Source organism: Monodon monoceros, unplaced genomic scaffold (assembly GCF_005190385.1).
Source record: "Monodon monoceros isolate NGI ecotype Baffin Bay Population unplaced genomic scaffold, NGI_Narwhal_1 Super_Scaffold_3, whole genome shotgun sequence".
Lineage (NCBI taxonomy): Eukaryota > Metazoa > Chordata > Mammalia > Artiodactyla > Monodontidae > Monodon > Monodon monoceros.
Window position 1 is genome coordinate 29,283,681 of NW_021703780.1, and position 17,994 is coordinate 29,301,674.

At 40.4% G+C, this 17,994-nt stretch overlaps 1 protein-coding gene across 3 annotated transcripts in view; it reads left to right on the forward strand.

Annotated features, from left to right (window-relative positions):
* Positions 1-16,416, forward strand: part of PLA2G7 (phospholipase A2 group VII) — a 34,656-nt gene extending 18,240 nt beyond the window's left edge. For 2 of the 3 annotated variants that reach the window (XM_029244042.1, XM_029244043.1), the window contains exons 5-11: positions 1,341-1,409; positions 1,960-2,083; positions 2,922-3,035; positions 4,179-4,270; positions 5,457-5,627; positions 15,387-15,535; positions 15,973-16,416. In XM_029244042.1, coding sequence (XP_029099875.1) covers positions 1,341-1,409; positions 1,960-2,083; positions 2,922-3,035; positions 4,179-4,270; positions 5,457-5,627; positions 15,387-15,535; positions 15,973-16,115 — 862 coding nt within the window. In that variant the 3' untranslated portion in view covers positions 16,116-16,416. The remainder of the gene's footprint in view (positions 1-1,340; positions 1,410-1,959; positions 2,084-2,921; positions 3,036-4,178; positions 4,271-5,456; positions 5,628-15,386; positions 15,536-15,972) is intronic. The other variant, XM_029244041.1, reaches the window with a different exon arrangement.
* Positions 16,417-17,994: the final 1,578 nt, after the last annotated feature.

Consider the following 17,994-nt stretch of genomic DNA (forward strand, 5'->3'; position numbering starts at 1 on the left):
TAACAGCAGAGCTGAGTAGTTGTGACAAATAGTGTATGGCCCACAGAGCTGGAAGCAATTACTCTCTGGCTTTTTACCGAAAAGGTTTTGCTGATCCCTGTACTAGATGATTTTCCCTTCCTGAGTTGGTCCTGCATTGTCAGGAGTAGAAGACATGGTGCCTACCTCCTTTTTGTTCCTTATGGCCATTTCCTATTGAATACATGATAGGAGAGAAGATTGTGCAGAGCAAAGATGTGGAAGGGATTCTGAATGCAGTTGCTAATTACCACATGATTCTTTAAGCATCTCACCCTGTCCAGTCATTTACATAACAGCTAACGTGTGTTCGGTATTTCCCCTGGTGCAGACACGGTTATAAGCACTGAAACTGTGTAACTTACTTAATCCTTACAGTAACCCGACCAGGTACCATAATCTTATAACATCACCCTTCTACAGATAAAGCACTAAGGCAGAGAAAAGATAAGTGACTTATCCAAGGTAGAGAGCTAATAAGGGAGGGAACCAGGATACAATCACCTGCAGTGGTCAGAGTGTAGGTCCTGTCCTCTTAAGCATTACATTGTACCGCCTTCCTGCACTATGTATTATCTTATCAAAACCTTATCACTATTCTAAAGCAAAGGCTTTATTATCTGTCCCCATTCTACAGATGAGGACAGAAATGCAGTAATGTAATTACCTAAAGTCATATAGCTGGTAAGTGGCAGACGCAAGATTAAAACCCAGAACTCTCAGTTTGGGATTGACACGTACCCACTGCTCTATTTAAAACGGATAACCAACAAGGATCTACTGTATAGCACAGGGAACTCTGCTCAATATTATATAACAGCCTAAATAGGAAAAGTATTTGAAAAAGGATAGATACATGAATATGTATAACTGAACCACCTTGCTGTACACCTGAAACTCTCACAACATTGTTAATCAACTATACTCCAATATAAAATAAAAAGTTAAAAAAACCCAGAATTCTCAAAGGCAATATTTATAATCACTGCACCAGTGTTTCTCAGCCTTGGTACCACTGATGCTTTGGACTGGATAATTTCTTGTGGAATGTAGTCTTGTGCATCATAGGGTGCTTTTAGCAGCATCCCTCTATCCACTAGATGCCAGTAACACCCTCCCCCTACTCATGATAATGAAAACCCCTCCAGACATTGTCAAATATCCCCTGAGCGGTAAAATCAGCCCCCTTTGAGCACCACAGCTCTCTGCTTTACCCCAGGGCACTGCTACAGGGCATAATTACCTCCATATTCCTACGTTTATTTGTGGACCCCTTGTAATCACGACTGGTAGTTGAATGCTTCCCTCTTTTTGTTTTGAAGGACAATTTATTCTGCTATTGGTATTGACCTGGCATCTCACGGGTTTATAGTTGCTGCCATAGAACACAGGTACGTCACCTGGTATGTGGCTGAGCTCTACCTTTCATACAGGTTTATGAAAAGTGCTGATAGAATTGTCAACTATGGTTACATGATGAACAAAAAAGGAGACTGAGTTAGATTGTCAAGTATATAAAAAAATAGCTAACATTTCTAGAATGTTTATTAAGTGCCGTGTTCACAGACCATCTCATTTAATCTTCATAACAATGCTTTAAGACGGTTATCATAACCACTGTTTCAAGGAGGCAGAGAATGAAGCTGAGGAAGGGTAAGTAATTTGCCCCAAACCACACAGCTAGCAAGTGACAGCACTGGGATTTGATTCCAGGAGAGAGTTTTCAACACCGCAGCCTCCCAGAATTGTGAAGATGGAATGGGTTGTTTATAGGCAACCATGTCTTTTTTCTTAGAACTCCCTTGGGGGCTTCTTTGATTTTAAAAAAAGGTAGAGTGCAAGAAAGGGAGTCAAAAAGAGTCACGGCTGGGGATGAGGAACACAGGTGAGATGAAGGAGAGAAAGAGCAAGCGTAAGTAATTGATTCTGTTTGTATTGTAGAGATGGCTCTGCATCTGCGACTTACTATTTCAAGGACCAGTCTGCTGCAGAAATAGGAAACCAGACTTGGCTTTATCTTAGAACCCTAAAACGAGGGGAGGAGTTTCCTCTACGAAACGAGCAGGTATGTTGCAAGAAGAAGAGAGGTGGCATGGTGACCAAAAAGCATAGGCAAAATGATGACATTTGTTTGTTTAATTTTACATATGGCAGACCGTGCTCCTAGATCTCCTTACTTCCCATCCCCAAAAGATCTGTCAGAGGATTCTCTGAGTAATCAAATTCCCTTAATGAAATATCTGGATCATAGTAAAAACAAAGACCAACATAAAAATCCTAGGAGATGACAGTGAATGTTCAGAATCCCTTTGCATTAGAAGTAAAGACTACTTTTCACAGAGGTGGTATAGAATAGCATTAAGAGTCCAGGCCTTAGAATGCAACTTTCTATGTTTGAATCCTGGCACCATCACTTCGCAGTGATCTTGGACAAGTTACTTATTCTTTTTGCTTTGCTTCCATGTTTTATCTGTTACGAAATAATGAATATTAACAGTATCTTTCACATGGGGCTTTGAGGAAGATCAAGTGACATAAAGCACATTGCTTTCCACCTCATTGCCACGCTTTATAGTGGGTGCTTTTTATATATGTTATTGCATTTAATCCCACCCACATTTCACTGAGGCATTATTATACAATAACTGGAAGTTCAGAGAGGTTAAGTAAATCATCTTAGGTCACACAGTGGGTAAGCAACAGAGTCAGGATTTGGACCAAGCAATAACTACCTGTAAAGCTGGTGCCTGGGTCATCATGCTAGGTTGTGTTCTAATCACTAATCTCAAAGTCATTTCCGGTTTATAAGCAACCACGTATTTTTTCCACCTGCCCCCTCTGCACAAGCTTTAAGCGTTACAGCTTTTTACTTTGCCATTTCCTTCTTCTAATCATCATACTAGGTACTGCAACGAGCAAAGGAGTGTTCTCAAGCTCTCGATTTGATTCTGGACATTGATCGCGGGAGACCAGAGAAGAATGTATTAGATTTAGAGTTTGACGTGGAACAGATGAAGGTGAGCTTAAAAAAAAAAAGCCATTTTCCCCTGGCCTAGACTTCTTTATTGCTCACATTTTTGTCTGTCTTACTGCTGTAATACAAGATACAATATGATAAAGGGCTGCAAAAAAAAGTACCTGCACAATATTCCAACAGTGAGGAACACATCAGGCTGAACTACATACGAAGTTGCCACCAGCCAGCCTTGATCTACAAAAGTGGCAAATTTCATATGCTTCAACTTAATACAACCAGTGGAAGTATTGTAATTTCTTGGGCAGTTCCTGCATGTTTTTGAGCTTGATCTTGAAACGCTGGTGAAAAGTTTTAGACAGAATATTGGGGTGGGGTGGAAGGATATCAGAGTGGACCGCTTGAATGAAGACTCAAACGTGTGTGTAGCGGGGTGGAGTGTAGGAAAGGACAGGGCACTAAGATGATGGTATGTCCTCCAGACACAGTGAAGCGTTTGTGTCTCTCGGCTAGCCACTCTCCTGTCTCCATACCTTTGGACGTGTTGTCCCCTTGGTCTGACACCCCGTCTTCCTGACTCAGTCCTGCTTAATCGTCAACTCAAGTCGGGTATTACCTCGGCCATGAAGCTTTCTTGGGCCTCACTGCCCACCCTGGACTGGGCTAGCTGTCTATCATATGTGCTCCATGGTACGACCCTACTGCATCTGCATCGTGTATCTGCAGCTCCTTCCCTAATAGACTGGGAGCTCATGGAAAATGAACTATAATGCCTGGCACAGAGCAGGTGCTCAATCAATACTCAGGGAATGAAAAAACTAATAAACATGGAGGGGGAATGGGGAGAAATCAGCAATGATGTTGATGTTTGAAGTGTGGGTGAAGAGGAAGGCCATGAAGTTTACCTCTGAACTCTTAGAAATGTTCAACAACTATGTGCGTGTCTTTGTGTATATATAGGTAAGCATGTATGTATATGTACATATATGTGTATATGTTTAAATATGTGTATGTGGGTGTGGGGGTGCTCATGAATGTATGTATGTGTATATATATTTCTTTTCTAAGAAACCAAGGTACTTAACCATGCCTGTGAAAAAATAAGTTTATAATTCACAAAATCACTGCCTATCCTCCGAACAACCTGCAAGATACTGATGAATTTACATCATGCTTTTTCACATAGGACTCTATCGATAGGGATAAAATAGCGGTTATTGGACATTCTTTTGGTGGAGCCACAGTTATTCAGAGTCTTAGTGAAGACCAGAGATTCAGGTAAGAGAATGAGTCTTAGTTTTTGGAAGCGGGGGGAGTGATAACACATGTGAGATAGAATTTATCAAATTCTTAGTGAGGAAGAGATCCTTTGGAATTCACAAGTTTGTTCTTTTGCCTCCATAAAGTCCTCCATATGAATTTTCCTAAAACAGAAACCATCTACTTCTCTTGCTACTGAAAACTCTTCGCATCTCTCAATATTTTTCCTCATTATTCTTCATCTGCTCAAGGGCTTATTATTTTCATTTGGAAGTTTAGCTTTATATATACGTATTATCTGTGACATAATAATTGTAATAAAAATATTGTCATCTTATACTATTTTCTAGACTTCCCCAATAGGTAGGGCATTTTTTAATTATTCTTTTTCATCCTTAAGATGAAGTGTGGGCTAAAATTACATAGTTATGTGGGTGGAAGTCAGGCCCCCAGTCTTCTAACTTGAAGAAATATTTTCTTTCTTGAACCATTTTATCCCAGATTGATGAGATCATGTAGAACCAACCATGTAGAAAAAGGGTAGGATCATTTGTGAAACTTCATCTCACATTTCTTAAAATCTGTTTCAACGTAAGGGGATTCTCTTCTTTCCTCCATTTAGCACATAAAATAGAGTGTCCAAAAGGCTAAGAAACATAGGATAACTTACTTTTAAAAAGAAAATTAATTACATTTCATTTTCAAATGATATACTCCATAGGCTTTTCTTCAACACCCAGACACTCATCCAGGTGAAGTATCTCTAAATATAAAGGAATGGGTCTAACTGTTACTCTGAAAGAAGTATAATGAGTACACAACAGTGTCCAGAAGGACTAGAAACACAGGGGCAATAGTGCATGTACTGTATTTTTTCAGATACCCCCCAATTTTGAAGAATTATAGTACTTATAATATTTTAAAATTTATCTTGAAAGATAACAAAAAATGAGTAAAAAATTTTTAAATATTGTGTCTTTCTAAAGGTTGCAATTCTTAAATGCCTCCTAAAGAAAATGATTGTATAATTACAAGTTTGCTACCTTATAAAGCTAATCATATCCCTTTCCCATAGTGAAGTATAATACCTCTTCAGCTCAGTGAGATAACCCATAATGATCTGGTGTGCTGTGTGTCTCTGAATCCTTGCATTATTAGAAATTCCTGTATCTGGGCCAGTGTGTAACCAGACTTCTTTGATCAGGTGCGGTGTCGCCCTGGATGCATGGATGTTTCCAGTGGGTGATGAAGTATATTCCAGAATTCCTCAGCCCCTCTTTTTTATCAACTCGGAACGATTCCAATACCCTTCTAATATTATAAAAATGAAAAAATGCTACTTACCTGATAGAGAAAGAAAAATGATTACAATCAGGTAAGTATCAGTAAGTGACTTACTACATCATCTGAAACAGAAACTTGAAACTTGGATAAACAAGTAACAGATATCATTTGGTTGCTACTCTAGAATTATTCAATTTGTTGTTTAGACTTGGAATAAGGGAGAATATTAGATAATCTCAGTTTCCAAGTGCATTTAGACTTACTCTTTTTAAAATGCAAATTTTTGAGTAGTGTTAATATACTATTAGTGTTAAATACTATTAACTATGTTAATATACTGTACAGCACGTGCTGGTGAATAAAATTTGCATGATACATGCTACCTTTATCTAAACGTAAGAGCAAGCCTATACATTTTTAGGGCTGGGATAGGGGGAAGTATTCCATCAGTAAGCTAGGCTAAGAACTCTTTAGAAAAAAAGTAAGATCATCTGTTGAGAACTGCAGTGTGTTTATCTGTTTGGTAAGTAGATGAATTTATAAATTCTCAAAAGCTATAATAGAGTCCCTTGAAGGGTCAGCAACATGCTTATATCGTGGATGTGAAAAAGAACTCCCAATAGCGTTTTGAACTCACGATGAGATGCTACAAAGCAAAGACTGAGCTCCTTCCTCTCCTATCTGAAACCTGATTTACTTAGAAGGGCACAGAAGAGGTGGCAAGAAGGAAACACACACAGTAAAGGCAGTAAACACTCCCAGGACAGAAAATGGAGGACTCTTCCAATTAAGGTGGTCAGAAAAGGCTGCTTAGAAGAAATTGGGGTAGAATTGGGTCTTGAAGGATCAAGAGACATTATTATTATTATTATTATTAAGATTTAATTTAATTTTTATTTTTTTTTGGTTGTGCTGGGTCTTTGTTGCTGCGCGCGGGCTTTCTCTAGTTGTGGTGAGCGGGGGCTACTCTTCGTTGCGGTGCGTGCACGGGCTTCTCATTGTGGTGGCTTCTCTTGTTGTGGAGCACAGGCTCTAGGCACGCGGGCTCAGTAGTTGTGCCTCGCGGGCCCTAGAGCGCAGGCTCAGTAGTTGTGGCGCACGGGCTTAGTTGCTCCACAACATGTGGGATCTTCCTGGACCAGGGATTGAACCCGTGTCCCCTGCATTGGCAGGCGGATTCTTATCCACTGCGCCACCAGGGAAGTCCCTCAAGAGACTTTAGATAGATGGTGAGGAAGGATCTAGATATTTAAGGTAAGATGTCAACTTAGCTTATTGGTATGTGCAAGTCTATTTAATTCTAAAGCAGAAATATTACAGAACACCCAACCTTCCTTATTGGCTATCACTCTCTCTGTTTCTTCCCTTCTCTGCTAGAAAGAAGAGCTTGTACTTAATATTCCCTGTCCTTACATACATTTACTCTGACTTCTGCAGTCTGTCTTCCTGAACTGCCACCAGTGAGCTGAAAATGGCCCCACTGAGGACATACAAGTTTCAGTCGCCTATTGGCAGCCTCAGCCTTTCTCTCTGCATCCCTCCCACCTGTTGACTACCCCCATTTCTCCTCCCTTGGGTACACTAACCCCACTCTCTCCTGCTTCTCGCGTCCTGTAGATGGCTTCCTCCCTTTCTCCCCCACCGTCTCCTCCTCTTCAGGCCATCTCTCCACTGTTGGTGGCATCCGGGGTTCTGCTCTCAGCTGTGCTGCGACCCTGCCTCTATTTACCTTCTTTATACTTCTGACTCTCAAGTTTGGATTGGGATGTGGGGAAGAGTGAGCAGTGTCTGGGCCTCGGTTTTGTGTAGAGATACCTAAAAGAATGGTGGTTTGCTTATAAGCAGCAAAGTGAAGAGGAAAAGTGGCATTGGGTGGGGCTGGAAAGGTGTGGTTTAGCCTTGGGTAAAGATGTCTGGCCACAAATTAGCAAAGTATATAATTTGTATATTATTAATGAAATCTATGGAGGAGATGAGACCACAAAGTGCGAAAAGAACTGGTCTAATAGGATCTTGAGGATTTAGGGGAAGAGCCAGTGAAGAACAGAGTAGTTCGGGAAAGGAGGGAAAATGTGATGTCAAGGGAAAAAACAAATGCAAGAAAATCAAGTGTCACATGTCTCAGAGGTAGTAGAAAATGTGCAGTAAAAAATGGCCATTTTGGGGAGAAGCTTCAAGACGGTGGAGGAGTAAGACGCGGAGATCACCCTCCTCCCCACAGATACATCAGAAATACATCTACACGTGGAACAACTCCTACAGAACATCTACTGAATTCTGGCAGAAGATCTCAGACCTCCCAAAAGGCAAGAAACTCTGCACGTACCTGGGTAGGGCAAAAGAAAAAAGAATAAACAGAGACAAAAGGATAGGGACGGGACCGGCACCAGTGGGAGGGAGCTGTGAAGGAGGAAAGGTTTCCACACACTAGAAGCCCCAGAGACGGGGGTTGGAGGGGTTGGAGGGGGGGAAGCTTCGGAGCCGCGGAGGAGAGCACAGCAACAGGGGTGCGGGGGGCAAAGCAGAGAGATTCCCGCACAGAGGATCAGGGCCGACCGGCACTAACCAGCCTGAGAGGCTTGTCTGCTCACCCGCCGGGGCGGGCGGGGGCTGGGAGCTGAGGCTTGGGCTTCGGAGGCCAGATCCCAGGGAGAGGACTGGGGTTGGCGGCGTGAACACAGCCTGAAGGGGTTAGTGTGCCACAGCTAGCGGGGAGGGAGTCCGGGGAAAAGTCTGGAGCTGCTGAAGAGGCAAGAGACCATTGTTTCCGGGTGCCGGAGGAGAGAGGATTCAGAGCGCCACCTAAACGAGCCCCAGAGACGGGCGCGAGCCACGGCTAAAATCGCGGACCCCAGAGATGGGCATGAGACCCAAGGCTGCTGCTGCCGCCACCAAGAAGCCTGTGTGCGAGCACAGGTCACTATCCACAGCCCCCTTCCAGGGAGCCTGTGCAGCCCGCCACTGCCAGGGTCCCGGGATCCAGGGACAACTCCCCCGGAAGAACTCATGGCACGCCTCAGGCTGGTGCAACATTACGCTGGCCTCTTTGGCCGCAGGCTCACCCCGCACTCCACGCCCCTCCCTCCACCCCGGCCTGAGTGAGCCGGACCCACGAATCAGCGGCTCCTTTAACCCCGTCCTATCTGAGCAAAGAACAGACGCCCTCCGGCAACCTACATGCAGAGGCGGGGCCAAATCCAAAGCTGAACCCCGGGAGCTGTGTGAACAAAGAAGAGAAAGGGAAATCTCTCCCAGCAGCCTCAGAAGCAGCGGATTAAATCTCCACAATCAATTTGATGTACCCTGCATCTGTGGAATACCTGAATAGACAACGAATCATCCCAAATTGAGGAGGTGGACTTTGGGAGCAATGATATATATATATTTTTTTCCCTTTTTCTTTTTTTGTGAGTGTGTATGTGTATGCTTCTGTGTGTGATTTTTGTCTGTATAGTTTGCTTTTACCATTTGTCCTGGGGTTCTGTCTGTCCGGTTTTTTCTGTTTTGTTTTGTTTTGTTTAGCATAATTTTTAGCACTTGTTATCATTGGTGGATTTGTTTTTTGGTTTGGTTGCTCTTTCTTTCTTTTTTTTATTACTTAAAAATACTTTTTTAATAACTATTTTTTATTTTAATAACTTTATTTTATTTTATCTTCTTCTTTTTTTTTCCTCACTTTTATTCTGAGCCGTGTGGATGACAGGCTCTTGGTGCTCCAGCCAGGGGTCAGGGCTGTGCCTCTGAGGTGGGAGAGCCAACTTCAGGACACTGGTCCACAAGAGACCTCCCAGCTCCACATAATATCAAACGGTGAAAATCTCCCAGAGATCTCCATCTCAACACCAGCACCCAGCTCCACTCAATGACCAGCAAGCTACAGTGCTGGACACCCTATGCCAAACAACTAACAAGGCAGGAACACAACCCCACCCATTAGCACAGAGGCTGCCTAAAATCATAATGAGGCCACAGACACCCCAAAACACACCACCGGACGTGGACCTGCCCACCAGAAAGACAAGATCCAGCCTCATCCACCAGAAAACAGGCACTAGTCACCTCCACCAGGAAGCGTACACAACCCACTGAACCAACCTTAGCCACTGGGGGCAGACACCAAAAACAACGGGAACTACGAACCTGCAGCCTGTGAAAAGAAGACCCCAAACACAGTAAGTTAAACAAAATAAGAAGACAGAGAAACACACAGCAGATGAAGGAGCAAGGTAAAAACCCACCAGACCTAACAAATGAAGAGGAAATAGGCAGTCTACCTGAAAAAGAATTCAGAATAATGATAGTAAAGATGATCCAAAATCTTGGAAATAGAATGAAGAAAATACAAGAAACGTTTAACAAGGACCTAGAAGAACTAAAGAGCAAACAAACAGTGATGGACAACACAATAAATGAAATTAAAAATTCTCTAGAAGTGATCAACAGCAGAATAACTGAGGCAGAAAAACGGATAAGTGATGTGGAAGATGAAATACTGGAAATAACTACTGCAGAGCAGAATAAAGAAAATAAAATGAAAAGAATTGAGGACAGTCTCAGAGACCTCTGGGACAACATTAAACACACCAACATTCGAATTATAGGGGTCCCAGGAGAAGAAGAGAAAAAGAAAGGGACTGAGAAAATATTTGAAGAGATTATAGTTAAAACTTCCCTATTATGGGAAAGGAAATAGTTGATCAAGTCCAGGAAGCACAGAGAGTCCCATAAAGGATAAATCCAAGGAGAAACACACCAAGACACATATTAATCAAACTATCAAAAATTAAATACAAAGAAAAAATATTAAAAAGCAGCAAGGGAAAAACAACAAATAACATACAAGGGAACCCCCATAAGGTTAACAGCTGATCTTTCAGCAGAAACTCTCCAAGCCAGAAGGGAGTGGCAGGACATATTTAAAGTGATGAAGGGGAAAAACCTATAACCAAGATTACTCAACCCAGCAAGGATCTCATTCAGATCTGACGGAGAAATTAAATCCTTTACAGACAAGCAAAAGCTAAGAGAATTTAGCACCACCAAACGAGCTTTACAACAACTGCTACAGGAACTTCTCTAGGCAGGAAACACAAGAGTAGGAATGGTAACAGAAACATAAGTATCAATAATTACTCTAAATGTAAATGGATTAAATGCTCCAACCAAAAGACACAAGCTTACTGAATGGATACAAAAACAAGACCCACATATATGCTGTCTATAAGAGACCCACTTCAGACCTAGGGAGACATACAGACTGAAAGTGAGGGGATGGAAAAAGATATTCCATGCAAATGGAAACCAAAAGAAAGCTGGAGTAGCAATTCTCGCATCAGAAAAAATAGACTTTAAAACAAAGACTATTACAAAAGACAAAGAAGGACACTACATAATGATCAAGGGATCAATCCAAGAAGAAGATATAACAATTGTAAATATTTATGGACCCAACATAGGCGCACCTCAATACATAAGGCAAATACTAAGAGCCAAAAAAGGGGAAATGGACAGTAACATAATCATAGTAGGGGACTTTAACACCCCACTTTCACCAATGGACACATCATCCAAAATGAAAATAAATAAGGAAACACAAGCTTTAAATGACACATTAAACAAGATGGACTTAATTGATATTTATGGGAAATTCCATCCAAAAACAACAGAATACACTTTCTTCTCAAGTGCTCATGGAACATTCTCCAGGATAGATCATATCTTGGGTCACAAATCAAGCCTTGGTAAATGTAAGAAAATTTAAATTGTATCAATATCTTTTCCGACAACAACACTATGAGACTAGATATCAATTACAGGAAAAAATCTGTAAAAATTACAAACACATGGAGGCTAAACAATACACTACTTAATAACCAAGAGATCACTGAAGAAATCAAAGAGGAAATAAAAAAAATACCTAGAAACAAATGACAGTGAAAACACGATGACCCAAAACCTATGGGATGCAGCAAAAGCAGTTCTAAGAGGGAAGTTTATAGCAATACAATCCTACCTTAAGAAACAAGAAACATCTCAAATAAACAACCTAACATTACACCTAAAGCAATTAGAGAAAGAACAAAAAAACCCCCAAAGTTAGCAGAAGGAAAGAAATCATAAAGATCAGATCAGAAATAAATGAAAAAGAAACGAAGGAAACTATAGCAAAGATCAATAAAACGAAAAGCTACTTCTTTGAGAAGATAAACAAACTTGATAAACCATTAGCCAGACTCATCAAGAAAAAGAGGGAGAAGACTCAAATCAATAGAATTAGAAATGAAAAAGGAGAAGTAACAACTGACACTGCAGAAACACAAAGGATCATGAGAGATTACTACAAGCAACTATATGCCAATAAAATGACAACCTGGAAGAATTGGAGAAATTCTTAGAAATGCAAAACCTTCCAAGACTGAACCAGGAAGAAATAGAAAATATGAACAGACCAATCACAAGCACTGAAACTGAAACTGTGATTAAAAATCTTCCAACAAACAAAAGCCCAGGACCAGATGGCTTCACAGGCGAATTCTATCAAACATTTAGAGAAGAGCGAACACCGATCTTTCTCAAACTCTTCCAAAATATAGAGAGGGAGGAACACTCCCAAACTCATTCTACGAGGCCACCATCACCCTGATACCAAAACCAGACAAAGATGTCACAAAGAAAGAAAACTACAGGCCAATATCACTGATGAACATAGATGCAAAAATCCTCAACAAAATACTGGCAAATAGAATCCAACAGCACATTAAAAGGATCATACACCATGATCAAGTGGGGTTTATCCCAGGAATGCAAGGATTCTTCAATATATGCAAATCAATCAATGTGATACAGCATATTAACAAATTGAGGGAGAAAAACCATATGATCATCTCAATAGATGCAGAGAAAGCTTTCGACAAAATTCAACACTGATTTATGATAAAAATCCTCCAGAAAGTAGGCATAGAGGGAACTTACCTCAACATAATAAAGGCCATATATGACAAACCCACAGCCAACATCGTCCTCAATGGTGAAAAACTAAAACCAATCCCACTAAGATCAGGAACAAGAAAAGGTCGCCCACTCTCACCACTAGTATTCAACATAGTTTTGGAAGTTTTAGCCACAGCAATCAGAGAAGAAAAACAAATAAAAGGAATCCAAATCAGAAAAGAAGAAGTAAAGCTGTCACTGTTTGCAGATGACATGCTGCTATACATAGAGAATCCTAAAGATGCTACCAGAAAACTACTAGAGCTAATCAATGAATTGGGTAAAGTAGCAGGATACCAAATTCATGCACAGAAATCTCTTGCATTCCTATACGCTAATGATGAAAAATCTGAAAGTGAAATTAAGAAAACACTCCCATTTACCATTGCAACAAAAAGAATACAATATCTAGGAATAAACCTACCTAAGGAGACAAAAGACCAGTATGCAGAAAATTATAAGACACTGATGAAAGAAATTAAAGATGATACAAATAGATGGAGAGATATACCATGTTCTTGGATCGGAAGAATCAACACTATGAAAATGACTATACTACCCAAAGCAATCTACAGATTCAATGCAATCGCTATCAAACTACCACTGGCATTTTTCACAGAACTAGAACAAAAAATCTCACAATGTGTATGGAAACACAAAAGACCCCAAATAGCCAAAGCAATCTTGAGAAAGAAAAACAGAGCTGGAGGAATCAGGCTTCCTGACTTCAGACTATATTACAAATCTACAGTAATCAAGACAGTACGGTACTGGCACACAAACAGAAATATAGATCAACGGAACAGGACAGAAAGCCCAGAGATAAACCCACACACATATGGTCACCTTATCTTTGATAAAGGAGGCAAGAATATACAGTGGAGAAAAGGTTGCCTCTTCAATAAGTGGTGCTGGGAAAACTGGACAGCTACATGTAAAAGAATGAAATTAGAACACTCCCTAACACCATACACAAAAATAAACTCAAAATGGATTAAAGACCTAAATGTAAAGCCACACAGTATTAAACTCTGAGAGGAAAACATAGGCAGAACACTCCATGACATAAATCACAGCAAGATCCTTTTTGACCCACCTCCTAGAGAAATGGAAATAAAAACAAAAATAAACAAATGGGACCTAATGAAACTTAAAAGCTTTTGCACAGCAAAGGGAACCATAAACCAGACGAAAAGACAACCCTCAGAATGGGAGAAAATATTTGCAAATGAAGCAACTGACAAAGGATTAATCTCCAAAATTTACAAGCAGCTCATGCAGCTCAGTATCAAAAAAACAAACAACTCAATTCAAAAATGGGCAGAAGACCTAAATAGACATTTCTCCAAAGAAGATATACAGATTGCCAACAAACACAGGAAAGAATGTTCAACATCATTAGTCATTAGAGAAATGCAAATCAAAACTACAATGAGATATCATCTCACACCTGTCAGAATGGCCATCATCAAAAAATCTACAAACAATAAATGCTGGAGAGGGTGTGGAGAAAAGGGAACCCTCTTGCACCGTTGGTGGGAATGTAAATTGATACAGCCACTATGGAGAACAGTATGGATGTTCCTTAAAAAACTACAAATAGAACTACCATACAACCCAGCAATCCCACTACTGGGCATATACCCTGAGAAAACCATAATTCAAAAAGAGTCATGTACCACAATGTCCATTGCAGCTCTGTTTACAATAGCCAGGACATGGAAGCCACCTAAGTGCCCATCAACAAATGAATGGATAAAGAAGATGTGGCACATATATATATATACAATGGAATATTACTCAGCCTTAAAAAGAAACGAAATTGAGTTATTTGTAGTGAGGTGGATGGACCTAAAGTATGTCATACAGAGTGAAGTAAGTCAGAAAGAGAAAAACCAATACTGTATGCTAACACATATATATGGAATCTAAGAAAAAAAAAAAGGTCATGAAGAACCTAGGGGCAAGACGGGAATTAAATATGCAGACCTACTAGAGAATGGACTTGAGGATATGGGGAGGTGGAAGGGTAAGCTGGGACGAAGTGAGAGAGTGGCATGGACATATATACACTACCAAATGTAAAATAGATAGCTAGTGGGAAGCAGCCGCATAGCACAGGGAGATCAGCTCGGTGCTTTGTGACCACCTGGAGGGGTGGGATAGGGAGGGTGGGAGGGAGGGAGACGCAAGAGGGAAGAGATATGGGAACATATGTATATGTATAACTGATTCACTTTGTTATGAAGCAGAAACTACCACACCATTGTAAAGCAATTATACTCCAATAAAGATGTTAAAAAAAAAATGGCCATTCTATTTGATGTTAGGCTGTTGGTGAATTTCAAGTCCATCAATAAGGGATATTTATGAGGTGCTTACAGTTTAAATAATACAAGGCAAAATTTTGTTTGTCTATCTTTTAACCTACTTAATCCAAGGCTTAAATGCAAAGTGTTTTTGCCCAACAGCAAATAGATATCCAGTTAAGTGTGGTGGTAAGGGGGCAGGATTCTGGCTCTGAGTTCAGGGACCCTCAACATATAAAGCATTCCACCTACTCAAATTGAAAGTAATCATGTCCTCTACAAAGCTGGAATCATCTCTTCTATAACCAAGATGCCAAGCAAGACAGCAATCTTTGCCTTATTGATCTAGACGGGAGGAAGAATATATACTCTAGCACCCCTAAATGAACATCTTTGTGACCCTCAAGTACATCTAAGGAGATCAAATCTACAAATTTTGTTTCCTTGGTTTTCGTAAATAGGCCAACCAGACCAGCATCTTCCCTGCACGGTAACTACAGAAATAATTTTGTCCAACAAAGTGATTTGTAAACGTCTCCTTTCTCTTTCAGGGGTTCAGTCCATCAGAATTTTGTTGACTTCACGTTTGCAACTGGCAAAATAATTGGCTACATATTCACACTGAAAGGAGAAATAGATTCAAACGTAGCCATGAGTCTTAGCAACAAAGCTTCGTTAGCATTCTTGCAAAAGCATTTAGGTAAGAAAGGGATCTTCTTTCCTGACATAAACCAGATGATTCTCAGGAAAAAACTGTTTATCTTAACTGTGCATGAGTCCCATTTTGACTGTTCCCAGTTGGTTTACAATGGAACACTGCAGTCAGTCCATTTGAAAACAATTTAATTTTGCTGCTTTGCATACTATGCGTCATAGGCAGCAAGCCTACCTGTTAGAGCTAATAGTCTTTCTGTGAAGGCTGGGGCGGATTTCCATGCAGAGGATTCGGGCAGCATAGTGCCTCAATTCCATCTCTCGTTCTGATGTTGCAGCCGCACAGAGCTCACACAGAGCACCTTGCCTCCATAATGGTGACGCAATGTGGGTCGTTTGTGAGGCTAGGGTGCCACCTAGAGGCACTGAACTGTTTAACACTTTCCAAAGTTGAATATGTTTAGTGACATTTGTATTTTACAGGACTTCAGAAAGATTTTGATCAGTGGGATTCTTTAATTGAAGGGGAAGATGACAATCTTATTCCAGGAACCAACATTGACACAACCAACCACCATGCCACCCTGCAGAACTCTACAGGAATAGAGAAGCCGAATTCAGATTAAAAGAGCTTTTTAAAAAGTCTTGTTTAAAAACTGTCTGTGTGTGTGTGTATGATTTTAATGTATTTTCTCAAATAACTCATATTTGAAAATGTAGGCTGTACCACAATAGTGATTGAAGCTTGGATTAAGATTTTTTTTCCTTTAAATGTAAAGAAAGACTGCTACATATAAAAATCATACCAGCCTAAATTTTAGTTTTACTAAAGTGATCCTTTCTCGGTGTCACAATAAAAAACTGATTTTACATTACTTTAATGGACAAGTATATTAAAACAGGCATCATGCCATTGAAAATGTGTTACAATGACCTAACACTCCCTAAAAACATAATAAAAACAAATTTTCTTGCCTCTTTTTTTTTCTATTATAAGCAGTAGAATTGAGTTTTAGCAACATGGTCTTCTGCGTGGGATTTGGTAGCGCTTCCCTTTGACCTTGGGTCATGGTAAGAGAAATCAGGCCAAGCGGATAATAAAGCCATTGCTTTACTGTGGGATGGGTGCGACTGCACAATTTCAACATAATGACTAAACGGGGAATGGATGGGGGTAAGAATATTGGTGACAAAGCAAAGGCAGCAGATTAAAGCAAGTTGGTGATTTGTTTGCATTCACTTTAATGGTTTACCTCTGAGGCACTCTATTTACTAAAGAAAGGTGCATAAGACAGGCCCACGATTCCAGCCATCACACATTAAATCACTGATTCACCCGAAGGCTGCGACAGATAAGAAAGGACATCATTTTAACTGCTTCATTTTCCACTAGTTTTATTGATATTTAATGAATTTTTAAATTTTATATGTAGTAGTGGGAGGGGAAAAGCACAATAAATGAGGTAAAAAGATAGCTGAGGGCTTCCCTGGTGGCGCAGTGGTTGAGAGTCTGCCTGCCGATGCAGGGGACACGGGTTCGTGCCCAGGTCCGGGAAGATCCCACATGCTGCGGAGCGGCTGGGCCCTTGAGCCATGGCCGCTGAGCCTGCGTGTCCGGAGCCTGTGCTCCGCAACGGGAGAGGCCACAACAGTGAGAGGCCCGCGTACCGCAAAAAAAAAAAAAAGATAGCTAAAAGATTTGTGCACTCATGTTTCTGGGAGTCATGGAAAATGTGTTTTGTTTCCCAAGGGGTATAAACATTTCTGCCACTCATCAGTTATGTATATTTTGGTCTAAGAATGGTCTTGTTCCTATGAATTCTCCATAATTAAGTTTAATTAAAGCCTGTGTGAACAAGGATAATCAGTACTTAGTAAGCAAGCCTGGTTAACTACTCTATCACCATTCCTTTTGCCCAGTTAATAAGTAACTGTGTTTTCTGATTTGGCACTCAGGCCCATCTTAATGTTTTAATGTGCAAAAACACTCATTTTGAGAAATATGATTTCTCCTCTAACTGTTCAGATTAAACATTTTTAAAGAGAGTTAAACTGCTTAGCATGAAACTGATGGCTTTCCGTAATCCGACCCTAATGCATCTTCTCTGACCCTTTCTCCCAGTAATTAACTCACAACTATATCTCCTACAGGAATGAGCCAAATGTGTCTAATCATTATCCCAGGAACAAGGAATATACTCATCTACCTCAATTACGTTTAATGCAGAACACTCTTCTTTTTACTTATTGAAATTATACCCAACTTTTAAGGTTCTTAATTCTCACTATTCCCATCAGGCTTCAGGGTCTCATAATGTTTCATATACATACATCTTTTCCCCCATTCACATGTAGCAAACCTCCTTACTCATTTTAGAAATGGATAACCATTCCAATTGTACTGATGTCCCATTCAATAGCACCTCTTTAAAATCCTTTGTTGGCGGCACATGCTGATGCTGAAAGGAGAAAATAACTGCTGAAAGGATCCAGTGAGTTAAAGTT